Source organism: Simochromis diagramma, unplaced genomic scaffold (assembly GCF_900408965.1).
Source record: "Simochromis diagramma unplaced genomic scaffold, fSimDia1.1 OVJJ01000487.1, whole genome shotgun sequence".
Lineage (NCBI taxonomy): Eukaryota > Metazoa > Chordata > Actinopteri > Cichliformes > Cichlidae > Simochromis > Simochromis diagramma.
This window is the reverse complement of record NW_024387305.1, coordinates 4,000,530-4,027,751: the sequence shown is the minus strand read 5'-3', so window position 1 is coordinate 4,027,751 and position 27,222 is coordinate 4,000,530. Positions and strand designations below refer to the sequence as shown.

Below are 27,222 nucleotides of genomic sequence, written 5' to 3'. Positions count from 1 at the left end.
AAAGAAGCGAAGAGGAAAATTGGGTATGTGTGTTTGTGTGTGGGTGGGGAGGCTCCAATGAAAATGCATTTCATGCATTACTTTTCTATTTCTGATATTTCATGCTTTATGGATTTATTTAAATCCTCTCAGGTGAATAGAAAAGGAGAAGAAGGAGAAAGAAGAAGTGAGAGATATGCAAAATAAGAAGCATCCGCCACTTGCAAATGTGCTCCCTCTTTCATCTTTGGGGTTTCTTATCATTTCTTCCCTTTTTTCTTCTTTCACTTGAGGGCATTTTTCTGAAGTCATTTGCCAATGCTGAACCCAAACCATGGCCATACTGTGTTTGAAGAGGGAAAACAAGGGAGCGGGAGAGAGGATGATAGGCTATGTGTGCCTGATTGAAACTATGGGTGATCCCTAAGATGGTGGATGGACAGTTTTGCATGTTTTAAGCCTTCTACTGTTGAAGCAAAAGGGTGAGAGGGGCCAGAAAAATATAGTGACAGTCTAAAAGAAAGAGGAGGGATGTGGTGGATGAGCAACATAGGGAACGGATTGGTGTTTTTTGGTTTGTTTCTCTATCTTATGTGTCCAGAGTCAATGTGGCCCCCTCCGAACAATCTCACTTAAAGACCAGGACACAGCTAAAATGTGCACCCAATCAAACCTCCACACAAACCTTTTTCTCTTGACTGAAAAGAGTTGGAAGGGGGTATACTGGTAAATTATGGATCATTACAATCTGCAAAAATTACAGTTAATTGCTGCCACCTGCAAGGGGCTTTGACCCACTATGGAATTTTTCCATCATAAAAAAGCCATTTGCCCATACACATTTTTTTCTCCCTCTCTCATAAGCACAAATAAAATGTGCCCATTACATTAACTGCTATATGTATGTTTCCTTATTATGTGTGTGTTTTTATGGCTTTAAGTAGAAAGCCCCGTGTCACTTGTAAAACAGTTGCAATAACCTGGCCTCTCCCGTTCACTTTGCTTTGATTCAGTCTACGCGCTTCCTCATCCCCGTCTTAATGTGCGAGCACACAGTATATATGCATGAGGGGGGAAAACAGATTAATTTTTTTTGTTATTGTGAAGGACAAGAAAGAAGGAGGGGCTGGCTGGAATGTGAGACGTCCATGTTTTTAGAGGAAAGTGAGCACTAAAGGATCATGGAAGGAGGCAGGGGGAAAGGAAGGGAGCAAAGGAGAGAAGTGTGGCGTGAAGGAGACATTCCTAATGACAACCCACCATATTTCTGAAGGACACAAGAGCCACAAGAATGCACTTCAAAGCCAGTACTCAATTCATTTTCTTATGCATCAAAACCAGCATGTCTTGTGCTATGCAATCACTACTCCATCTATAGACATTTGACAAACTGTGTTCATGCCACAAGCAGTGATGATAATTGTTATTCCCATCCGAGCAGTGGACACATTGATGGGCATCAACAAGCCAGACCAACACATGCCCAGATTTACAACAATGGCAGAGGAGATATCTAAATAAGCCCACTATTGTCCTTAATAGCTGTCCTCAAAGGGATGGAAGGACAGCTTTTCAAAAGGATAAAAGACATTCTGACGAGGCGTTTGATGGCCTTGAAGGGTTTTTTTTTTTTCCTTTTTCTGCTTGTATGGAGAAGCACGAAACTGTGCGAGGGAGGAAGGATGATCTTATAAATGAGTCTGTCCTCTAATAGAATAAAGGAAAGCTCTCCCTCGCTTTCTCAGTCCGTTTCTCTTCTTCTAGTAACTTTAAGTCTGTGATGAGTTAGGGCTGGAGAGCAGAAGAGCAAGAGAGCTGGAGCTAATGCTGAATCTACACGTCCCTTTGAAATAGGATCAGCAGAGAGGAGAAACCACACTGACAACCCCTTAGCTGCCATTTCATGGCAGGGGCTGAAAGAAGAGACTGTGAAGGAAAGAGGAGACAGAAAGAATATAGAAGAAGTGAGAAAGGGCAGGTGGTTTGGGAGCAAAAAGTTAGAAGGATGACAGAGAAAAGAAAAATAGAAAGTAGAAGATACACAGTCAAAGGAATGAAATGGGAGGTTAACAATTCCTTCAAAGACTTTCGAAGCATTGCAACACAAAGCAGCGGGAGGCTATTATTGTGATATTAATGGACATTGCACTGATATCAGAGAGAAATGATTTGATCTAGGGGTAGGCCTGTTGCAAGGACAGAAGAGAAATTATGATAAGTCAAAGAGAAGATAAGGTAGCCTCGCAGCAACACTCACAAAACATCGTAGCCAACAATTTTGACCAAAGTCATACAGAATCCAGAAATTCTAGGCAACTGAGGAACACATTGCTTGTGCATATTCCTCTATCATTAATGGCCCATTTCCCATAATTAGTCTTACTTGCACTCTCTCAACAACATGTACTTACACAAAGAGTAGCTATACCACCCTGTTCCACTTTGTCCCATAAGCCCAAACACTGGCAAAACCACAACAAAATCAAGTAACAGACACAAAGACAACCCATTGACCAAGTGCTGGCAAGTTAAAGATGCACTGACACAAAAATGTCAACAGCTTTCTCTTCCTCACCCACCACTCACAGATGTATTGTTTACTACTATTTAGCCATACAATAAAAAGTTAGCAGACTTACCATGACCTCCATTTTTATTTTTATTTTTGTCCTTGACCAGTTGCGATAGTGGGCTGAGCCTGTCCTGGTGTGACCATGCAGCTTTCACTGATATTGGTCATTTAGCTAATGGAGGAATGGGCTAACAGGATTAGCTTGCTTGGCTTCCAAAGGAGGAGGAAGCCACAGAGACAGAAGACACGAGGGACACAGTGTGTCACTGCCATTTCTCAAAGTTATCAGTCGCTATGGCTCGAGAGAGCACTCACACACACCTGAAAAGTGATTATGCTAATAGAAGGTCTTTGCCAATATTCATAAGTGTTTATAGGTGTTGGAGTGAGTGCCTCGGGAAGACGGAGGGTTGTCAATACAGTGCCTCTTAAGAGTGCCTCGGCCGTAACTCCTGTTAATGTGATTACCACTCTGTTTATGTCATTAGGGTATTCACAGTCAGGGACTGGACAGGGGTGAAGGGTGAAGCAGGAAAGGAGAGGTTGAGGAAAAAGATGGGGGAGTAACAGAAGCTCACAATAGGGGCCTTCTTGGTTTACATGACTTTCAGCTCAGTTAACAACAGAACTGTAATTTTTCATTAGCAGCTTTAGAGACTAAGAGAAGGATCTGTCATACGCCTCATACATGTTATCACCTTAAGTTTTTTCTCTGTCTCTGCTTTTTTTTCTTTGTGTGTGTGTCTGAAACCTGATAGAGCAAATGGACTGGCCTTGACCTTCTTTCTTACTTCTACGTCTCAATCTGTTTGTCTGTGTTTCTCTGCCACAGCCACATACACCCAGCTCTTTGTCCCAGCCAGGCTCGTTATGGTGCGCTAAGCCACTGGCCACAGACAAAAGGCTTGTTTGACAAACACTTGTTCCTGAGACAAAGCTGGATGCAGGAAATACAGTTTACTAAACAGAAAACCAGCCAACACTGACTGGTGTTGGAGTCACACATTATACAGTATGGGGAAGCTGACCACTACTCACTACATAAGGCACAAATGTAGGGAAAGTGAAAAGGAGACACACAATGAGGGGGAAAAAAAGAATGGAGAGCTAAAACAGAAAGGAACGGGGAAAGACAGAGGTAGACTAGGAGAAGAAAAGCAGCTGGCATGAGCAAGACAGGGGAGGGGGTGCAGATCTCCAGATAAAGATGCATGGTGGTCTTTGAAGGCCTGTGCCAGTATAAAGTAAGCTGCTGGCTGTAGCTTTGTTCCCAATCAGACTTTTACACTTCTTACCTTTCCTTTCTCCTTCTCATGAAAGGTGATAAGAGCAACAGTTGAGCTCGGGAGTTTTTTCTGAGCCACTAAGAAACCACAGATGGCACCCACACAGAGGCCAATGAATGAATGCGCCATACACAGTAGACAAATGTGTGTTCTCGTATAATTTTGTGCCTTTTTTTGTAATCAGCACGCACACTCACTGTTAGAATGACTACATGACTGTTTCCTGTAGTATCCATGCATTCATGTCTGTGTATTTGCATTCAACACACTTGCCAGAATAATTTTAAATTTGCATCACTCTACGCTGTCTGTTTCCCGGCATAACCTTAGTCTTTTTGATCTTTTCTCAGTTGAACTGTGTTTGAACTGACCATCCATCTACCCGTTCATCCATCTCTCTTTCACTCCATCTATCATTCTCTCCATCCATTCATCCTAAGCGCAGCTGGACAGCTTCGTGTTTGGGTGCGGCTCGGGTCCGGCAGACCTTATAATAGGCAGGGCCAGCCGTGTCTCTGATGCAGATCATTATTTGCTCTCTGCTTACCAGTGACAGTGGGAGGCCGCGCACTATTGTTTCTCATCCTAGCTCTAATAGTACAGTGAAAAGACCTCTGGGCTTCTAAGCTTAACCAGTCTAATTAAATGGACCGTCGCTTATGTAAGCATCCGCAGAGATTATTTATTGAGTTGGGATCCGTTTCACAGGATCAAACCACCGTCAACAAAAGCCAATGCTCAGTGGAGAAGGTATTAAATAAAGGACGGGAATCAAAGAAACTGCAAACTGCCAAGTGTCAGTTTAAGCACACATATCCAGGTACATAAGAAGACTTAATCAAGCAGGAGTATTTTTGGACTCGGGCAATATCCCAGATGGGTGAGAAGTCTCTGAGCACTTCAGAGGGGAAATGTGAAAAGTGTTCTGTCAAAGAAAAGATATGTCTCAATAAATTGCAGCTTAGGGGGAGGATAGCAGAATAAAATAGGCTAACAAAGAGCATAACACAATATATTAGAAATCAGTGGAATACAAAAGATTATTGTAAATACACGAACATTTTTGGCTTATACAACCTTCAACATTCACATGAGCGCATCTCTGTCATTTCTTACAAGCATCATGTGTGTTTCAAGTGCAATGTCAAGATAGCCTTCGTATAACATGAGGCCAGAGCCTGAGCTTCACTATCTCTGCATAGCTCAGCTTATGACAGGCTGCCGTCCCTGCAGAAAGGATGGAAGGGGACCAGGGAGGTCGACTAGCTGCACATTTCTGCATAAATCTCTAGATAGATAGCATCAGGAGAAGAGAAACAGGGGAAGGAGGCAGGCAAGCAGCAAAGGATGATAAGGCCCCCGGGGCAGGGCATTCAACACTGTCAAAACTGTTTCGTCTCCGGCTATTGGATGAGTGGAGCGCGTTATGAGCCTGCATACCATTTGCCAGGACGCGATACGGCTTCACCGGAGCATACAGGCCCCTGTGTCTGACCTCCCCCCCACTACATGTCTTCACAGACATGTAGGAAGATGGACAAAACATCACAAATGCCACATGGAAGCAATTCTAAAGATCTAATGTATGCATACTGAAGTCACGTTACCAAAGAGCTTACAGAAAAGCTCTGATAAACAGAGCTATTGACTACTCTGAGCAATAAGAAGGCAGCATATTGCAAGTTTAAAATTTGGAAACACAAAGTGCAGACCTGAAAAACTGTCTTACTTTAAATAAAGCCTCATATTTGTGTCTTTATGTGCTTTTGCTTCATTTGCTTCTGGACAGAGCACAGAATGAGCCAGGCTGCAACATCCTTGTATCGTTTATGAAATAGCAATTGTTTAAAGCCAGTTAAGCAGTCTCCTATCTACCTATAAAGATACTGAAATCCATGGTAGCTTTAAGAACAGGATGCTCTCTTGCAATAAACACTCATGTTGAATTTCATGGTATTTTATCGTTTGTCTCTATTCCTCTGGAATAGGGACTAGGTTAAGTGAAATGTGTGGATGTATGAGGCAAGATCTGCATTCACTACCATGTACTCCTAGATGGACTTGCACAAACAGCCAAACATAAATAATAAATTAAAAGTCGGGGTAAAACACAAAGCAGATGAAAAATAAACACGAAGTTGGCCTAAGTTTAAGAAGAAGAGAAGTTAAAGAGACTTTCTCTCATCTACAGGCACGGACCTGTAGTCTGTGCATCTCTGGACATCCGAACAGATAAAAACAGCTTCACACACTGTAACACACATACACACAGTGTATCTGTCTGGACTGAGTAAACACTTAAGCCTGTCTAAGGTTGAAGTCATTCCCTTTTTGTCCCCGATGCAGCCTGCATGCTCCTCTTTCCATCACGTTATTTTCTTAACACGCTCTGATGACAGCACTGAAAGAGGTCAGAGCAGGTCTTTCTCTCGCAATCACACACACTCTGTAACCCACCCATAACTTCTCCCTTGCCCCTTTCAATGCATCTATTAGCTTTTACCTTTGGCCTATATCACACACAGATACTGTAACTCACACACAAGCAAAAAAATTTTTCTCTAAATCCTTCTTTTCTTAAACCCCAAGGGACTCTTCACTTATAAACACCTGTGTCTCAAAATACTTCTCATTTTCTTCTCGCATGTATTTTGTGCCAGGTATATCTCAAAATGTATCCGTTCGGCCAGCGTGTGCAAATTTTTTTGACTCTCTGTTACTTTTACTTGACACAAATGAGAAGGATAAACTCTTTGCACTAATACTTCTGTAAAAAAAAAATCAGCACTGAAGGTGCATTTGTTTGATGGTCTTTGTGGTGGTTTTAGGCTTCAGATGCACTTGGATCAACGGTAATCTATACCAGTACTATATTTTCTTTGCCTTGTGCAAAAGTGGACAGCTTTTAGAAAACACAAAGTTTTGCCTGATGTTGACCTGAGTTGTTTGTTCATAAACACGCTCACAGTAGCCCCAGAAGCTCTCAGGCATGGGTCATCATTTGGATATCAGTGAACAAGGGCTGTTTTAAACATGCAGTTATTTTTCACCCTGTCCTACCACCTCAGGGTGAGAGGACCAGGGCATGTGAGCTTGGGCCAAGCATAGCAGCTCGTTATGCATAGGAGCCTCAAGGCATTGTGGAGGGACATGGCACTTTAAAACAAGAGGGCCAGTGTGTTGGAGTGTCCCGTGGCCTGGAGCTGTGGAGGCTGAGGGTTTAACACGCGTCCCATCTGGTGTGTGTGACTGTGCACACGGTGGTCGAGTGGTTAAGGAAGCATCAATAGCCAGACTCTTTAGATCAAGGGGTGTCTCAGGGTCAGATCTAGCTCACAAATCCATTTTCCTTAGGAAAAAGACACAGTTTAAGTTACAGAATTATTTGATCACTATATTCTGTGATTTTCTTTTTTAATCTTAGCACTTATTTTACCAAGAAGAGCACACTGGAATTGAAGCTTAGGACATGAAGTTCTCTGATCCCATAATAAGGACACAGGCCCTAACAGTGACACCTCAGTGCCCCAACCAACCACCATCCATTCTTCCAAGCCTCCATTCCCCATTACATTATTAATTCATCAAGGAGAAAACTGTGTTGGGCCATTGCTCTGCCCAGGCGCTTTCCAAATCTTGATTAAAATTGCAAAATGGCCTCCTGTTCAGCCCTAAATTCAGCCCCTTACTACAGAAGCAGGGAGAGACATAAGAGAGCGAAGAAGTGGTCAGAGATCCAAAGTGACCTATATATATTTCTTTTTGGGCTCCTTTTCTAGACCTTTACAGCAGGATTGCTCTCACTGTAGTTATTGCAGCTTTATTTGTACATGGTTACCATGTTATTACCATGTTATTACCAAGTTGTAATATGAAGTGTTACGAGAGGTTAATGCCAAAAAGTCACATAACATTTGTTGATTTGTTTTTTATTTATTCATTGTTATTTGGTCTAATGCCTTAAAATAATTTGCCAAATCAGTGATTTGAAGTTTGATTGCACTTCATGCTAAATTATATTTTTTTCTCAGCAACACAACTTGGAGGAGAGAAGACTGAGCAGGTTTAAGGCATTCAGTTCATGTACATGTAACGTTTACCATCGATAACAGTCTGTAAGATGGATGGGCCATATGCTTGGCAATATCAGGCCATGCTTCACACAATTCTTCATCTTCGAGTCTCGCCGTACCAGATTCCTGCCTACTAATTGAAGACATGTGGTCTGATCAGCCACTATAGCAAAGAATGGAAGATAATGGGCCAAACAGTACAGAATTGGACTTACAGATCAGAACGCCAACACCCATAACCAATATTGCTATTGAAGACCAATTTAGCATATATATCAGTGATGGCTTCAGTTTGGCTGCACTGCATGTGCTTTTAAAAGCATGCTTAACACAGGTACAAGTTTTTTGTATTTGTTTTTGTTTTTTCAGCTGTCTTTTCAGTTACGTGCACACTCACACCATCTACCATCACGTGGATCTTTCTGCATATTCTCCCCGGAGGTGTGTCAGATCCTTGCATAGGTCCAAGCTGTAGTGAGCGTGATATTAATTAAGGTAGCCAACCTGTAGGTTCCTTTGTGCCCAGCTGTAAAGCATAAATCAGGCTTTTAACGAGGCTAGGGCCGTAAGATCTCAAACCGTGCTGGAATGCTACCTGTACAGCCATGCCAAAAATCTGTCTGGGTCTAGGGCTCCTATAGATTACTATGTTTATAAGGGGGACTATAGCAACCTACCCTGAGGATGGAAAGAGGGAGAGCAAAGCAGAGGAGCAAAAAGGGAGGGTGGCAAAAGGGGGAAAAGAACTGTTTCTATGAAGTCATCAGCTTTAAGTAAACATGTCGTGTTGGTGGGCAAGTGTGCAAAACATTAATTTACTGTTTTTACAAAGGCTGCGTAAAACCAAAGGTAACCAAGATAAAATAATCCAAGGCAGACTGAGCACATCAGAGAGATAATAGTAGTAACAAGTCCAAATTTCAGCAAGAATAATCACCAAATAAGCAATCATATTTTACTTTAAATCTAGTAAAAGATGTCTTCGAAAAATACCAAAATGAGCTTTTACTTCTCAAAAAGAGTTGATAAGCAGGACAGGTGAAGAAAGCCTGTGTGCATTTAGTGACAGAAGGATTTATTCACAAACAGCTGCAGAACAGGACACATGCATGTACAGCTAGCTGGCAGGGAGGCAGGCTGGTTGAGTCCACCTCAAAGCCATTATTTCTTTACAGAAAGGGCCAATGAGCTGAGACATTCCTCAACAGGCAGTGGCAAGACATATTAAAAAAAAAACATAGGAAATATACAAACTCATATACTTGCTGTATGCACACTGCAGAAGCAATGCATTGAACTGTGCTTTCAGGTTATTTTCACATGTATTAGACGGTACAGAAGCACTTCACAGTGCAATGCCTACAATAGAAAGACTTCTTGTAAACATTATATAAATGCATGTGGAAATGCAGACATTTGGATTAATGGCTGATCAGGGGATAGGTAGAACTGGTTCCTCAGACTGCACTCTGCAGCACCACCTGAGATTTATGGGCCAGATGTTTGTGCCATTGCTTCTCTAACAGACTATAAAACTTCATTTACAGAAGTTACTACTTGAGTAAAGCATCGCCGGCCAGTTAAAAAATTTGCTATGCTGATACAAACGTCAACTTCAAATAAGTCTTCCTTCCACAGCTTCTTCCGCATGCTGCTTATACAATCGCAGAATTTTTTCTCAATTCTCAGATTCCCGAGATCCACCTTGTCATTTTGAGAAATCATGACAACTGACACAAGGGTCAGCAGACTGGTTGTGTTTCATTCTGAAAAATTAACTTTCTTTGCAGAAGGTTAACCTGCATAGCTCCTCATTCCATACATTTCTAGCTGATATAGTGTAGGCCTATAGAAAATAGAGCCAAGTTGGCTGAGAATGCTTTGCAGATGACCCAAATGCTATCTCATGTACCTTTGACACCGCTGTATAGATATATAAAGACATAAAAAGATATGTTTGCTCATAAAACACATGCCCTTTATTGCTCTCCCTCAGTTTCATCACCTCTACAGTACATGGAGGGGTAGCTGATGAAAAGAGGAATTAAAGGCAATGAGAGAACAAGGATATTATCAGGAGAGGAAGGGGTGTAGTTGAAGGGTGTCAAGAAAGGCATAAAGAGCTGCAAAGAAGAGAAGAATGGAAAAACAAAAGAGTGGTGGACAGCTTTACACTGCAGCACCCCATTCTAGATTACATTAGTGGCAGCTGCTTCCTTTGTGTGGTTTTATGGCCTAGTCCCAAGAAAAAGCTGCTAAAATTTCATTTAATCTGCAGCACAAACTCAAGTGTCTGTCAGCCACTCAAACAAGGGGTCCTAAAAGCACCATGCTCTCATATAACTCCGGCAAAATAACGCTAATAATATCTCTCTCCGTAGCCATACAGGCAGACATTTTGTGTAACCAAAGAGGGCCTGCGTGTGCTGCCCGTGCATGGGAAACTGGCCCACTCTTTCAGTCCAGGGGCAGGAGGCCTTTAATGGTGGGTGAGGGAGCCAGACAACATCCTCCCCCCCCCCCCCCCCCCCCCTTTATCTTCACCTCCTGTTCATCCTTCCAAAGTCATTAGCTTATGTTAATCACTTAAACTACCAGGAATGACCCCCCAATTTCATTTATACTTAACAGCTTTCATACTCAACAGCAGATGATGACACAGCTGCTACAACCGATTTATTTAGGTAAAATAACTGTACAGACGAAGCTGAATTTTTCGTTAATTTAAATTTACTTCTCATCAAACGTGTGTTATATTCTGTGAGAATAAAAAAAAAATCATATTTTTGTAACTTAGCTTAGCTAATTTTTTTTTTTTTTTTACCATAGCTGTATTATGTAAGGAGAAAGGCTTCTGAATAACTTACGGCAAAAGTTGTCCAATGTCTAAAATAATTAAAATCATGGCTAAAGGAGTTATGACAAATGAAGAGAAATGTGCAAATCCAAATCCAGCGTTATCTATATTTCAGTTATCTCAATATCCTGCTCAAAAAGATCCACAAACCAAATATTTTATTAGCTGTGCTGGCCGGACGTGAGGATGGAGCTTTGACGGCAGTGCTAACTGACAGAATGCAGCAGCACAGGCAGCGGTTAGAGGCAGCTTCCTTCCTGAGCTTTGGGATCACAAAGCGACATGTCCACATGTATATCTTGCCATGTGACACCGCTGCTGAAGCTTAAGGCAAAAAAAACAGAGAGAGAGAGGGAGGGAAGGAGGGAGGGAGAGGATGAGGAGGAGTTCCCTCCGAGATAAAAAAGATTGCAACATTGAAGAGAACTACAAAGATCAGGGAGAAAGAGGTAACTGAGAGGAAAAAAGAAAATACCAAAGTACCAAGCGTACTGGAGATGGAGTACTCCTCTCCATCTGTTTAAATGAGGTGGATCTCAGTCTCACTTGCACATTGCTCATCCACTCAGGTTTGACTTAGGCTTAAGAGACTGACATCACTGTGTGAGGATAATAACAATGAAGTATGGCCTCCATATAGACGGAAAGAGCTGTCAATCTTTCTCCTCATTTGACTGGACAGGCATGTGTTTATTTTCACCGTCATCTCATGGACTTCCTAGAATTACTGTAATGTTTAGGATGTTTTTGCTATTTGTTAAGCTTGATTGAGTTTGAGGAAACTTTTCAAAACAAGTACACGCCCCAGTTTATCCTTCAAGCTGGGCTCCTCCAGCTGCCTGGGAGCTTTATGGTCCTGCGCAGTATCTTTGCTGTTCTTAGGACTCTCTCTTCTGGACAGAGATAGATAGATAGATAGATAGATAGATAGATAGATAGATAGATAGATAGATAGATAGATAGATAGATAGATAGATAGATAGATAGATAGATAGATAGATAGATAGATAGATATGAGCAAGATTTGCAATTATCTTCTCATCTTAGTTTCTCCAAGAAAGCTGTAAATAGATTTTCTTTAAGCCCATGCATCCTCTACTGAGACTGCTCAGTTAATCAAAGTGACATTAAGCAGGAAGTTGTGCGCTCAAGACTGATTGCTGAATTTAACATTATTTGCTTGGCCAAGGCTACAAAAGCACTTTGAAACCACTGACAGCAATTTAATTCATATGCTGGCTCAAAAAATATGTTAATGGCCATTCAGTCTTATCTTTTCAACTTAAAGCAGTATTTACAGAAACCAAGTAAAATGAGAGAGAAAGAGAAAAGAAAGCTACACCAACGCAAATGAGTGTTAATGAAGACATAGTAAAGCTGTAGGGGGGGGGGGGGGGAGGGGAGGCGGAAGAGATCGGCGAGGGCAAATTAACCTTTTTAATTGGAGAGTGGTAGCCCTCTTTGGACCCTGCAGTTGGATCCAGAGTGCTGACAGATGATGAGAGGGAAATGGCAGGCCTATTACAGGCAATCTGGCCCTGCAACTTGGCAGACCAATGCAGTACCAGAGCCTGGGGAGAACAGGGCATGTCCAGCACAGAAAGCACTGCCAGACCGTTCACCAGCAGAGAAGGGCTTGCCTCAATAAAGGTATAAATAGGGAATGGTTATCTTGGCACTTTGAGCTGTGGGGCAAAAGGTTGTCATAAGGGAATCTAGTTTCTTGTCTGATAACAAAATACTACCTGGTCAAGAAAACGGAGAAGGGCTTTGCTTTAATGAAAGAGAACCAGTTTGACAGGTCTCAGAGAAGAGAAGAGAAGGGCCTGAGTCGGAGGCATGTGTGTGTGTGTGTGTTTGTGTGTGTGTGTGTGGTGGAGGGTGTGAAAAAATGCACACTGAAAAATTCACACAACATTTGTGTTCGCCTAACTTTGTTCTCGTGCACACAAATTTTCAAACCCACTACTTCTGTCCTGTGTTCACATAGGAGCCAGATGCAAGAGAAAAACATCAGAGAGGATAACTTCCTGACTGTCTGTGTGTCTGGATGCGAGAAGCATGTTTATGTCTGGGGATACAAGGAAAACAAACATCAAGGTCAGAGAAGCTGGAGTCTGTCCAAGCAATAGATAGCCCCTTCTTAACAGGGCTGAAGGCTTGCTTTAACATACACCCCCAGGGGGACACCAGGATTTAGACAGAACCCTTAGGCAGGATTTCATATTGAATATCTGGACTCCTATACCATTAGAATTATTTGCCAAGTTGAATACTTTTTACATGACATATGAGAGACACTCGTAGGTCCTGACTCGTTGTCTTGCTGCCCAGCAGACAGTTGAGGTAAACATAATCCTGACGCCTAGTCTTCAAGGCTGACCCCATTAGAGAGGTGCCCATTGACATCTCTAGGTCATCACCTTTAAAAATGACCAATCTTTGTCTCTCCTCCTCCATCCCATCTTTTTGTCCCATTTTGTCCACCCCTGAGTCCTCAAATTATCCGTTTCTGTTTTCTTGTCCATCTATCTTGAATTATGTATTCCAATGCATTTCAAACAAGATGCACATCATGCACAACCATCCAAAGGATGAATTAAAGCCTCACAGTCTTTACATGTCTTTATGTATGCTTACTCAAGTTATGGCCATCTCTCAGCATCTGCTTAAATCTCATGCACACAAACACTCACAAATTTCTCCATCACTCAGTCTTTCTGGATGTCTGTGTCCACACACACATACACACACAAATACACACACATACAAATACCAGACACATGGCCGAAGAGAGCAGGCTACCATCTGGGAGTAGTGGCCGGCTTTGTCTGAGGGGGTGAAAGCGCCAATAAGACTCCCCTTTAACACACACACACACACACACACACACATACACACACACATAAACCATACACACAACCCTTGCAGCAGCCCCCATCACCCTCCCCATCCAACTGCTCTAAGTGTGAGAGCTCTTCTCATACAATCTGCACATATACATATGCAAATTTGCAGGGGGCATTATAAAAACAGCCATCATCTCTCTCTCCCACACACACACACACACACACACATATATAAAAGCAAGATATTTTTTTGGCCTCCGCACCAAAGTAGCCACACAAGATTTTTGGGAAAGAAAACATGTTTCTAAGAAATAGAGCAATAGCTTGAAGGCTGAAAGTAAAGGGGGAAGATAAAAAGAAGAACCTTCTTTATAAATAACAAACTAATGTGGGCATGTGTGAAATACATGCAAATAGGATTGCACACATTTACATGTAGACAATTAAGTGCATACACTCACAGTCATGCAAATATATATTATCCACATTTTTCCTGCAGCATGCATGTGATGGGTACGTATAATCACATCTATTGTCCTTATATTAAAACATCACACTTGTCTATTTTTGGATTCAAATGTGAACTTGTTTATAAAATCATTGCATTTATATTCATCAACTGTTTCTAAACTTGAGGGAAAAAAATCAAAGAGATTACTGCAATTAAGATAAGATAAGAAAATCTGCACTTGAACTTTAAAGATTTTCTCTGGTGTCCATTTGTCATAATCAAATAACAAAAGGCTCTGAGCGAGAACAGAAGAAGAGAAGAAGAAGTGAGGGAGAGAAAGTCAGGCATCAGGCAAAAAAAAAAAAGAGTGGCAGACACCTGCAAGGCTAGCTGAAAAGGTGACACCTAATCCACTCCTTTTCTTAAACATCCCCACGTCTTCACAACCAACCTTTCACACAAGTATCACACCTTTTAAAAAAAAGTCAGTTTTCTCACCTTAGCATTACACACTTCTGCTTGAGTCATAACCCCACTTTTCACTTAAAATTATGAGTATGCGAGCGGCCAAAAATGTAAACATCATGTCAATCACAGAAGCAATTTTATTAAAATCATAAATATTCTAAAGTGGGAGGCTCTGTTTTTTCAAAACCTGCAATCATAAAGTGACAAAAATGTGGCATCCGAGAATTCCTTAGATGTTCGTGATGTGACGGAGCCTTCTGATCTGCCATGCTGAGGGAAGGTTTGTGTGTGAGCTGAGAACATTTGAAGTAGAATCGCGAACAGCTTGCTCTCAAAACTCGAGGGACACATCCGAGTCATAATTAGGAGAGAAGTTGCGTCCACATTTTTTACAGCTCACACAGACAAACACGTTCACCAACGCCGACACATACAGTATGCTGTATGGAATATGGCTGCAACTGACACAGGCGGTTTTTCGCCCACACAGCACAACAGTCCATTATGTGCATTTTCCACATCAAATTCTTTCCCCCAATCTCGTGTTTGCCGTCATGTTTTCAGTACACAATAGCAGCAGTGGTGTTAAGCTAATGTTGCCCCATCAAGAGGAGAGCACCAACAACAACCAAACACTTTTCTCTCCTCTTCCCACCCTGTTTGCGACCGGATCCATTCGTCTCTCGCTTTGTTCCCACGCTCCCCCGCTTCTTTTTTCTCTCCTCTGCATTGTCCTGTGCCCTCAGGTTAGAGGTTCTCTCTGTTCCTTCCACTAAAGCCTGGAAAACAGAGGAGGAGGACGAGGATAGAGAGAGAAGAGGAGGGCTGAGCAACAAGGCCCGTCCGTCTGCCTCCTTCGGCCTGGCTGACTAACCGGTCTGAACTGGTTCTGACATAGGTGAACCAGAGACGTGTCCTGTTTCGCCTCTGGACAAAAAAAGAACCACGGTGGCATTCCATCCACAGTGAGCAGGTACCAGGAAAGTGTACATCTGTCTATGTTTGTGCATGTGTGAATATATGTGCATGTGTGTCTGTCTCCCAAGACCTTTGAGGCCTGGACCATTGCCAAGTTCATCTGTTAATGGACAGCTACTAGGAAAGCTCCCCCCCGCCCCTCCTCCCTCCTCTCTGTCTCTCCAGCAGCCGTGCCTGCTCACGACCCCCCCTTAACCTCCCCAACCCCCATGCAGGCCTGCTCAGACACTAGCCCGGCCCGCAATCTCCCCTCTTCGTTCCCCTGAAAGCTATATCATTCTCTTTCTCCCTCTCCTCCTCACTGCCCCCCAATACTATGTGCGTCTCCTATTCAAGATAAACAGAGTGCTTCAAGTTCAGGGGACACCCTGGGACCCTTTAACAAAGCCATCTATCATGCTGTCTGCCCAAGCCTCCTTTGGACATACTGGGCCTTGCTGCTGCTCCTGCTGATGCTGTTATGTCTCTCTCTCACATGTGAATGAGACTATGAACATCCGTACGCTGGACATAAACCATACAGGCAGCCTATTAACTCTAACTAGGAACTTGCTATAGCTGATCCAGATCTTGGTCATTTCTGTAATGTGTTTGGGGCTGCTCCACAACCACGGCAAAGACAAACTGACAGCTTGCTCACCCACCCATCCAAAATGAGACAAACTCCCAATAAAAGGCATGCCACAGAGCGCACACATGTAAGCCACTTTCTCAACACACCTTGGAGACAGACATTGCTGACCTCTCTCTGATTCCCCTTAAGTCAAACTGTGGGACGATTAACCAAACTGTCAACAGCTTAATAGTCTGGGAATAAGAGACTGACAGTAGGCCTCGAAGCTCTGTGTAAACACTATGGAGATTATGAATGGTACATGAGAGGGAGAAAAAGAGAGCGAGGGGAGAGAGAAGAAGAATCATAACTGAATGAGTATCCCTCTTCACACAAGCAATATTTTATGGATCAAAATATCTGGGTGGTCTGTCATACAGAAAAATGCAGTGACATGACTTTTCCATTTGTAATTATATTCTCTGCTTTTTTTTGCTATAAATACAGTTGGAAGCAACAATTGTGAAACTGTAGCAGCAAGGAGCGAAAAAGGAAAATAAGGTTATAATTACTTTAATTTGATTTTTTTTTTTTTTTGCTTCATGTCCAGTAAACCACCTCTACAAGCTCTAAATTAGATATTTGGATTAGTTTAGCTCCTGAAGTGCTAGTGAGGACTGTGTTAGGAATATTTTCAAGTTAAGATGCATTATTTTATTTTATTTTATTTTTTTAAGCTGCTGTGACCGGAGCTGGGCAATCAACACAGTTGAGATATTCAAATCGTGGTCACAGAAACACTTCTGCATTTTATTTCTGTCTTCCTGCCTCGTTTACTCCCTCTCTTACACATCTTTCTGTTTGTTCTCGTTTATTTTTCCAACAAACAGTCACAGCAAGCGGCCCCAAAAGCCCAGCAGCTGCTGTCCTCTTTAGCCTTCTAGAGAGGTGGACTGGCCTGCAGGTTTTAGAGTGCTAAATTATCCATTAGATGTTATCAAGTTGTAGCAGGCTGATGCCATTCTGCTAGGAACCATCAATCTTTCATGAGTCCCAGACACAACGTGCATTGGGATGCACTATCAGAATCTCTCCGCTCCCAACACAGCACCCCTCCCTATCCAGCTGCACGCAAACTTGGGTACATACACATAGTAAAGTTGACATCCACACACAGAGTCAACAAATACGCATGCTGACATAAATGCAGTGAGGTACACACTCTTGCACTCAAGCTCTGCAGAAACAAGCACGATGGAGCTTGCTTAGGGAACATCCAATTCTACAGCTTTTACATTTCTTTTTCTTTTTTTTTTTGCCCCCTTCTAGCTCACCCCACTTTCCCCCCGAAACAACACTTTGAGCCAAGCCTCAAAATTTACGCTGCCTAAACCGTGTTTCACCACCCTTCGCACTAGGTTCCCTTGCACTCTCTTCTTTTATTTTCTCATCTCTCTCTCCCCCTCCCTCCGATTCTTGCTGTGGCCTGGCAGGCAGGCAGGGCAGACATGTTCAGAATGTGCTTCGGTAATGGGCTAATCAAAAATGCAAAACAATTGGCAATTACCGTGCAGGGCCCTAATGGTCATTAGAATTTACAACAAGGTAATGAACTGAGAGTCAGCTCAGTCCATGCATATTCATAAAGCAATCAGGCCTTTGAAGATTAAAGAAGCGCTTCAAATTTAAATGAGGGCGCCAGCATGTTATCAGTGAGATTCAGCCTGCAAAAGTAAAGGGTGCCTGGGACAGGAGTGTGCATTTATGAGTGTGCATACATGCGTGTGTCTGTGTGGAATGATGGCTGGGGGTCAGTTGTGGAAGTATGTGTGTGCATGCATGCATCCGTGCATAAGTGATCACCTTGTGTGCATCACTCTCATTTGTGTGCAAGCTTGTGCTCGTATGCTTGTGTGCAAAGCAAACTGCAGTATGCCGATACCACCTTACAGCCTAAATTTAATCTAATGACTAAATCAAGATACTCTCAAAAGTAAATGAATTAACTATCTTCTGAATGTTTAAAAGATCTGGGATTTGAATCTAAGATGAAATGTATGGTTAATTTGAGCTATTAGGAGGCAATGCATTTCTGAGCACCCACCAAGGAATATACCAAGAATAAAGGTTGGGAATTTTCACGAGTGCAGCATCAGATAGAAGGGCCCTGTGTCCTGTAACTTTGTGGTTGAGATGAGGTGGGCAATACTGAGCTGTCCGCAACCATCCAACCAAGTTCAAATGTACAAATAGATACACACACACCAACAGACTCACAGTTCTGACAAGTCAGTACTGTCACTGAAAACTGTAGTGAGCCAGACTGTGGAGGAAGAAACTAGATAGTGACCAGGATCAGTGGGATCAGACTAACACAATGTCCTTGTCACTGTGGCTCTCCCATGGCCTCAGAATTATCACCTTCAGTTGGAGAAAGACAAAGCAACCATCCAACGGCACTACACCCTTAAATGCTACAGTCACAAAAGGAATATCAGAGGTTGAGATGACATTCTGCATAGAGATAGAAGCTGTGATCGTGTGTTACTCTTAGAGATACAAAATTTCCAAATCTGGTTCGGTTTCAGTGACCTAAATAAAGACTTACAGGATTATAACAAAATGGGTATTTTTTAGGAAAATATCAAAGGGAAAATTACTTTGTCAAATCTGCTCCCATTCTCACCTCAAACTAACCTGCCTACTTCCTAAAATACTACTTCTCTCCTCTCTGCTCTCATCTGCCACTTCCTGAGCAACAGCTGTATCAAAGACACTTTTTCTTCTCTGTTTCTGTTCTGTCTAAAAATAAAGTCATTAACCTGCAGGTGGTGAAGCCGGCGGCTGGCATGACAGGCCCTGATGCTGTCAGATGCCCTCTGACCCCGTGATGTGACTGCCTGCCACAGTATTGACAGGACAGCAGCAAGACATGCTTATTTCTGAGGATACTTTCTCATCCAGCATGACGTGGCTGTAGACAAACAAGAATGTTTCTGTTGTATAGCTTTGTTTGACAGTGGGTAAAAGGGGATGGATGGAGGCAGTGTATGTGTGAGTGTTTATGTCTGCCTCACTCTGCAGCCAAATCTGCGAGAGTGAGAATGAGCTCTAGAGTGGACGTTGGAAGGCTTTAAGAGGTGCAGACACACTAATGTAGCCAAAACTTTCAGTTTCCAGTCCCCCAAGACAAACTACTGGAGCGATGTGTGGAGAGAGGCTGTGAGCGAGGGAGGGAGAGAAAGAGATAGGGACAGAGAGGAAAGGCTAAGCGGAAGAGAGTGGGAGGGACAGAGGGGAGGGGGGTAAAATAAGGATCATATGTTTCTGACAGATCTCATCAACTCACAACACATCATGGGGCCTCTACCGTAACACATTTATTACAGACAAAACACAGGTTCTCAGGAGGGGGTTTACACTGTATGTGTGCACTGTAGCATATGTGTGCATCTTTAAAGGAGGCGTGTGCACTGTTGTGTTCATAGAACAGGTGTGTGTGCATCTGTGGGTGCGTGCATGCATTTGTGGGAGCCTAGTTTTGAATGTTCACATGCATGTTTGTGTGTGTAGGTGTGTGTGTGCATATTTCAGCTAGCCTCCACCTGAATGGCCCGAGGCTGTGATGCCGGAGTTGTTAGAAGACAAACAGAGGCACAGGAAGTCCAAGCCAGGAGGCCCTGAGGACAGCACGCACAATCTACTGCATACCTGCTCTTAACTTCACACACTCCCACTGTCAGTCATAGCCACCACCTCACCATACGTTTTGCCTCCTAAACCCACAAAACAGACACACCTCCTCTAACTCCCTCTTAGACACACACATTTAGGCCCAGCCTGTCCCTCAGGCCCACTGCTGTGTGCCAAGTCTGGCCTGGCATAGTCCTCAGAGGGGTGTCCTCAGGCAAGGCTTGCCAAGTCAAAGACTCTTTCATGTTCAGCCTGCACGCCCAGGGTAGTAAAGCTACAAACAGCAAGACACACACACTTTTACACACACACGGAAACCTATAAACATTTTAAGTGGTCAAAACCACACTTATACACACATAAATGTACACATTTACACGTACATTAGTTTCACAGCATCCGCACTCAAGATGTAAACACTCAGTAGACGTGAATACAGCCAGAACCACTAACATTTAATCCAACAACAAAGGCTGACGAATTTCCACTGACAACATTTGTGGGTGTTTAGAGCTTGGCTTCAGCATACAAAAATGTCCTCCATGAAAAATTCATCCTAAAAACCACTCCTGTTCACCTTCATTAAAACGTAGTGGAGCCCACTGCCAAAAATAGGACTGATTTTATCACAGCCCAAAGCGACTGTAGGATCAAATTAGAGTCACTTTTTACAGACAATGGAGTCCTTATGTTAAAATATTAGCTGGTGTCCAATCATTGCAGCCGCACGCATCTTTGCCTTTTCAGTATCAATTAAAATGATCACCCAAACAAAAGCACCGGATATAAACTTGCAAAGTGACCCATATGTCTGCTGACGCATATGCACACTGGACACAGGAAAAGATATTACTACCAAGGAGCCCCTCCACCCCCCACCGCCGCCACTAATGCACAATCTCCACGCACTGCCCAGCCCCCCAGTTCTGCATGACAGGCACCCTGTGTGTATATGTATTTGCTTGGTGAAGGAGGGGATATTGGAGAAAGGTGGCACAATGCCAATATGGAGCCTGCTAAATACCTTTGTCTCCACAACACACGGGGAGAAACAGGACAGGCAAGCTGCTGCAAGAAAATGCTCCACAGCCACAGAGGTGTTGCAAGAAATGCTTCTCTGTTGTTTGAATGTTTTCTTCCTCATAGAGAAAAAAGGGTGAAAGGTGGCTGCCGTAATTGACTCAGTATCGATTCAGAGTCCAGGTTACAATGGAGGCAGGGCGCTGGAAAGAAGCTGAAGTGTGAGATGGTGGTCGATTTCCACGGTTGCAGTGGCCTCATTAACACACGTGGCTACACTGGTGAGAATTCAAAAGGGTGCTAATGCTGGGATGGATAAATACAGGGCAGAACAATGTAGTAATAATACCTCAAAAAATGTGCTACAAAATTCATGCAATCTTTTCTTGTAATTTCTTGTAAATAGGTCAAGAAGAAGACAATATGCACTGTGGTTGTGTATCTAATTTATAAAGACTAGACTCTAATTTATTTATTGTGCTAATAACAATTGCGTTTACTCCATGAAATAATTAATGTAAATGAAAACTTTGAATCCACTTTACCGGTTTGTCTCTTTAATAGCAATTTTATGCTGGGAAATAAAAGCAGCTTTATACGCTGCAATCACATTTGCTTGAGAAGCCATCATCTGCTCTATTTCTGGGACAACCGTGGTCTGTAGACAAGCTACGATGTCTCTATGCATATCTTTAATTGTTTATCATGCAAATGACGGTACGCAGGCTGCTCTGCCCTCGTCTAACAGCTCAGAGCCCCAGACTGCAGACCCAAACCCCAGCTGCAGTCATGAGACTCCCAGACGGCCTCAGCTGTCCTGTAGAGACAGACTGAGGGGCACAGCTTCATCTCGAGCTATCGGTCTATTACGTACTGCCCCTAATTCCTCAGCCCTCACCCTTCTCATATCCCCCCACCTACAAGTTCAGCCATTCTGGGTGTCAGCTCCCTTTAGTCAAGCAGCAACTTTCCTTAACCTAGCCAGAGCCGCTGCCTTCGCAAACTGCTGTCCATATGGAAATCCGTCCGTGTCAAGTGATATTTCAGGAGTGGGGTGGAGATTGGAAGGGTCACTTTCATTTGAATGATGCAGGGGAGCAAGATGCAGGGAAATCTTTAAGGGTGTAATTCATCATACACTCGCCTGGATTGGACTGGGCTTGAGGCATGTGTAGGAACAGTATATATTGAGATGCCTCAGCTCAGTGTCAGCCTCTAACTGAGCAGGGTAAGAGAACATGGCAGCTAGCATATGGAGTATGGGGTGGCGCGCTGGCACTGCCAGTCTGTATCCATCAATCTTGGACAAAAAAAAAAGCAGGTGGGACGAGGCCGTCTTATATGCAATGCATGTATAACTGATATGATGTCCTGCACAGACTCTGCAGCACAGACTGTTAATTTTGACCTCAGATTTTATAACAGGATGGATGATAACAAAAGGTGAGGTGAGGCGTCATAACAGGATGCAATCTCGCACCACATACAGTCAATTTAACCTATTCATTATTAACCCAAGGAAATCCTGACTGTTACACAATGTCCAAAGAAATGAGACCTATAAATAAAGCTCTTCGCACAGTGTTAGTGACCTCATGATATCATGTGAACTCCATTGCACGACGATCCAAGTGAGCAAGGAAAGGCGTGTTCGAACAGCTGACAAGGCCAAGAGGCATGTCAGAAGAATGTGTGTTTTTTGAGCATGTGTGCGTCCATCACAGTTTGTGAGAAAGATTTTCAACAAACCGCACACTAATGAACAGTGGTTATTCTGTATGGCAGAGTGCTAAAACATTGACAACAAATAACAGTAGCCCTTTACAATGCCATCTGCAAAGCCGAAGCGCTGACTAATACAGCACAGTAGTGCTCATTATTGAAAACTACCCTCTATGCATTCAGCCTGAATTGGCTTCAAATTCAATCACAACTGCCCAGGCAATCAGCGCAGTCTGGCACATGCTATCAGATCTGTTAAAGGAAATGAATAAACATCAAAATGGGCTGGTCAAAATCAAACTCCACTCTATAAAACCAGTCATAAGGGACCCATGCTTGTTTGCACAGCAACTCATGTTTTCACAACAGCCTCATTTAGCCCCAGTGGACAACCAACAAACCAACTAGCTGCCTTAAGAAGTCCTTAATTACTCAAATCAAGAAAAACACTGACAATTAGTGGCTGTAGTGTTCCTCAAATAAACAGTTCTTCCTTGACAGATCAACGTAATTACATTCTTTTCTATCTCTTTAATTTTAGAATCACAGTGAGCTTCAGCAGGCGCATATTTGAGGGTACAAGAGATATGGCAGTGTAATAAGCCAGGCAGGGATAGAGATACATCTCTCGCGACCACATGAGAGAGAATGTGAAGTCCAAAGGATCTGAGCACATCTGTGATGCAGCAACAAACCAAAAGAAACTGATCTCTTCTTTCTCTGTCTTTTTATAATCTGTTTCTTTGTCTGTCTCCATGCGTCTTTTTCGGTGCCTTTTATCAATATCCTTATTAATCTTCATGTGTATTCATGACTCTACTGAGGGAAATTCGCAACTCCTAAATGTAGCAGCAGACATTTCGCCGTCAGGTTACGCTGATTGGACACATCCTCACTACTAGAAGGGAAATTTCAGCGAGTATTTGTTGTCTTCTGTGATAAACTGTCTATGAACCTTAAAAGTGTGACCCACTCCACACAATCTAGAGCTTCAAGACTCTATTCACACTTGAATGCAAATTTCTCCTGCTCATCTGTTTACTCTTGCATGGCAGCCATGTTAAGCTTCCAGTGTGTTTACCTGTCATATTCTCCTGCTTAGGGATTATTCCTTGCAAGGGTGCAGATAAACAATCCTCATCCTGCGGTGACACCTGAACAGCCACCTCGACAGGTTGACGCACCCTCCTTTGGTGCTGATGTTGGGTCCGCGAGTGTGACGAGGATGTGGAAAGAGGAGAGGCGAGTGGGGAGGATGGTGGCCTGTCCAGAGGTTTGTCCACACAGAGGCTACCGTGGCACTGCCTCCGTTTGTGTTCAATGAAAAGCAGGATGTCAGCTAAGGGGAAGCGAGAGTGGCACTGGCCGCAGGTCAGCAGGTCCTGGTCCCCTTTTAGGGGCTCGCCCTGAGCCACTCCCAGGCTGGGGGAGTCCTGAGAGTCTTCTTCTGGTAAAACACCTGAGAGCGGCTCAGCTGGATAAGGAAAAGAAGAAAGACAGTTGTGACATGTAGTGAAGCGAGAATTGATATTTTTCTGAGTTTACATACACTGTTATTATATTTTCTTGTAAAGGAATAAGGCCGAGGAGTATATGTGCAGATGGGATTTTTAGGAAAGAAAGAAGGCAGAAAGGAAGAAAGAGCACACAGACAGCTTCGATAAGGACTGACATGTTCAGCTCGCAGGCAGCAGTCAAACGATTAAGTTGCTTGACCCTCTTTATTGTGCTGCCAATCTCGCTTTTTTAATGAACCTAACACCTCTGAGAATCAAAAAATAGATTCTAATTTGAGTTCAAGATGATTGGACCCCATTTCGTTAAAAGTGCTGGGATCTCGTGAACCAAGGTTAGACATTGAGGGGTTGGATGTGGAGTAGGTCCCTGAAGTAGAGCGAGAGAAAGAGAGAGAGAGAGAGAGTGAGCAGAGAGAGCATTTTAAAAGAAGTCATCTAGCCACATGGTAAACGACACTTGGCGCCCCGACTGGGATGTTGAGATAAGATGTGATGAATTCTTGCCGCCGGTTCAAGCTTTAATTCTATATCAGGTCAGATGAGAAGGTGGTGAGGGACTATGCAAGATAGGCCCTGTTACTTGTATGTTGAGTTGCATTAAAGATGAGGGAATTCACCCCTATTTTACTTATCTTAACCAGCTTATGCCATGGACACATACAAGGTGTATGGGATTGGTTTAGGTGGAAAGATTTTCTTCAAACCAAATAATCTCATTCTGATGTCAAGCAAGAGTGATGTGAATAACTTTGAAAGCTAAAATATAATGTGTTTTTTTTTTTTTTCTGATATCACACTGTGCTAGAATTTAAAGTAGTTTAGGCGAAGGTTTCCCACTGGGTTACAGCAGCAGGTCTCTTCCACTATCAGAAAAATCATTAGGTCTTTTTTTTTACTGTTTTAGAGTATTATGACTCCCTGTAATACCGGCAGATCATTCATTGTATTCTACAGTCCCTCGTTGAAAACGCCAAAGGGATTATTTTCATTTTAAAATAAATGCAAAAATTAAAAGGAAGTGCCTATTTTAATTTCTAATGGTGCCTTTTTGCAACACGAAAGCTGACAGTTAGCACTAGAACAGAAATTTTGCAGTGTTTTCATGCAGTCTTATTTATTTTGCAATAATTAAAAAAAAAAACAATTAATATTCCAAAGTAAATTAAACAGATTTGTGTCATAACCAATGACAGAATTATACTGGTCAAAAGCAAAATCTTCATGTCATTAAACAAAAGCATATTTATACTCTTTGGTCATTTTTTCTTCATAATTTAAGGTCTGTAACTGTTTCTTTGTAAACACTTTATTTCTGGATCCTCTTTGAATGTGAGGAATATTGTACCTTTAATGTACCTTTAGAAAAAATATGAATACATTCAAGAGAACATAAAATATGTAATAACCTACTGCTGCTGAACCGATCCTGTGCATGAGCTTGGTCAAGCAGGACAGGATAAAGTGGATCAAGTTCAAGTTCACGAGTGGCCTGTAGGACTACAATCAAATTGCGCCCCCCACTGGCAACCCATCTGACAGCTTTCCGACAAATCATAGAATAAATGTTGCCAGAGCATAATTTGTTTCAGCGGCAATAAGAAGAGCATGCAGAAATATATACAAGAATAAAGATAAAAGAAAAGCACAGGTTGTTAATTTCGATCTCTAACTTACACTTAAACAGCCTACCTAGTCTGGAGACGTCTCCGCATTTACTGACGCGCGAAGAGTGCATTGATAAAGCAATATACTGATAAAGCTCTTAATGGAGCAAAATAATTCTTCGGCAAACAACAATTGGTCTAAACTGTGCGAAGAATGTGACATTCAATCAAAATCAATGCCCTGCAGTTTTACACGCGCGTAAAACGACTGTCCTTCTTTTCTCTTCCTTCATCTCAAAACAGTGTCGCGCACGGAGATTTCTGCGTATTTATGCAATTTATGGATACAAATGGATTGGATATGCCGTGTTTAAACGCCAGCGGTGAAAAAATTGTTGCAAAGAAACTGCATTCCTTGTAGGTAACGCACACGAGGTCTTTGCGCTTCGGACAAGTGTGTGTGTGTGTCTGTGTGTGTGTGTGTGTAAACACCACTTCCCTGTGTCCAAACCAACTAGGACCTTTGTAAATGCATTTTTACAGTTAAAAAGGACCTGCACTGTAGTAGTGCTGTGGCTTGAAAAGGTGCACATGGAAACTTAAGTGAATGGCAGCAGTTGTAACTCTGTGCCGCCTTCATATAGGCAAAGGTCTCTGGCCATAAAGCTCATGCATGCCCTTTAATGGCGAAAGAAACCTTGAAGGCTGTGTTATACAACGCGTTAACCAACACAAGTTGAGCTTCCCTGTCACGCTGCTCCAAAACTTCCTATAGAAGACCTCGTGATGATTATAAAGATAACCTGTAGTCTTGGATATGTTTGCGATTTGTCGTTTTAGTCAGGACAGCGGTGGACGTATCCTAAGTATTAAAAGAAAGTTGCCGTATACAGAAAAAGATGGGTCACCGAGAGGAAAAACCAATGAAATTAAGTCGAAATGCAATGTATCTCCACTTACGCGAAAACTCCCGTTTGCTCAAGTGCTGGGGTTTGCCCTGCTTGCGGCGAGACATGTTGGTTTAGTGACGGATTTTCAGCTGAGTTCACATTGGGAAATCCTTTCCTACAAGGTAAACTCCAAATGAAATATCTTCATTGATGCGTCTGACAGCCAACAAGGGAAAAAAAAAGAAGCAATGAGCTGCTGATCATACAGAGGGTGAGGAGTAGTGCGGTGCGGGCTGTGCGGAGCTCTTCATGACTTTTTTGCAAAGAGAGAGTGATGGGGGTATAGTGAAGCCCCCTGCGCTGCAAGTTCAAGTGCGGACGTGACGTTCTGCGAACTTGAACGTCAGGCGCTGGACGAACTGAGACATACAAAACATGGGCAGGGCGAAGGCGGCCAGTGGGAGGGGGACAAGTCATAATAAAAGCCAATGGACACTCATTATGGACTACCTATGGAAGAGAAGAGAAAAAAGGGAGACCCCGAAGACACCAATGGACGAAGGGGATCAAGGGGGCTGGGCTAAGAGGGAGAGCGAGGGAGAGAAAGAGAGACACTGTTTTACAAGGAAAGCAGTAAAAAGCGCGTGAACCAAAGAGCGTATGTAACAAGGATGTAGTGGTGGATAAACCCAGCTCTTGCACTCGTGTTT

The 27,222-nt window shown here is 42.8% G+C and overlaps 1 protein-coding gene across 1 annotated transcript in view; it reads right to left on the bottom strand.

The window, feature by feature from the left end:
• Positions 1 to 26,939, bottom strand: part of LOC120716924 (B-cell lymphoma/leukemia 11A-like) — a 33,042-nt gene extending 6,103 nt beyond the window's left edge. Inside the window, exons 1-2 of the mRNA XM_040004640.1 lie at positions 26,583 to 26,939; positions 23,583 to 23,975 (exon numbers count right to left, since the gene is read on the bottom strand). Of these exons, the coding sequence (XP_039860574.1) occupies positions 23,583 to 23,975; positions 26,583 to 26,637 (448 nt within the window). The 5' untranslated portion in view covers positions 26,638 to 26,939. The remainder of the gene's footprint in view (positions 1 to 23,582; positions 23,976 to 26,582) is intronic.
• Between the last annotated feature and the right edge of the window lie 283 nt (positions 26,940 to 27,222).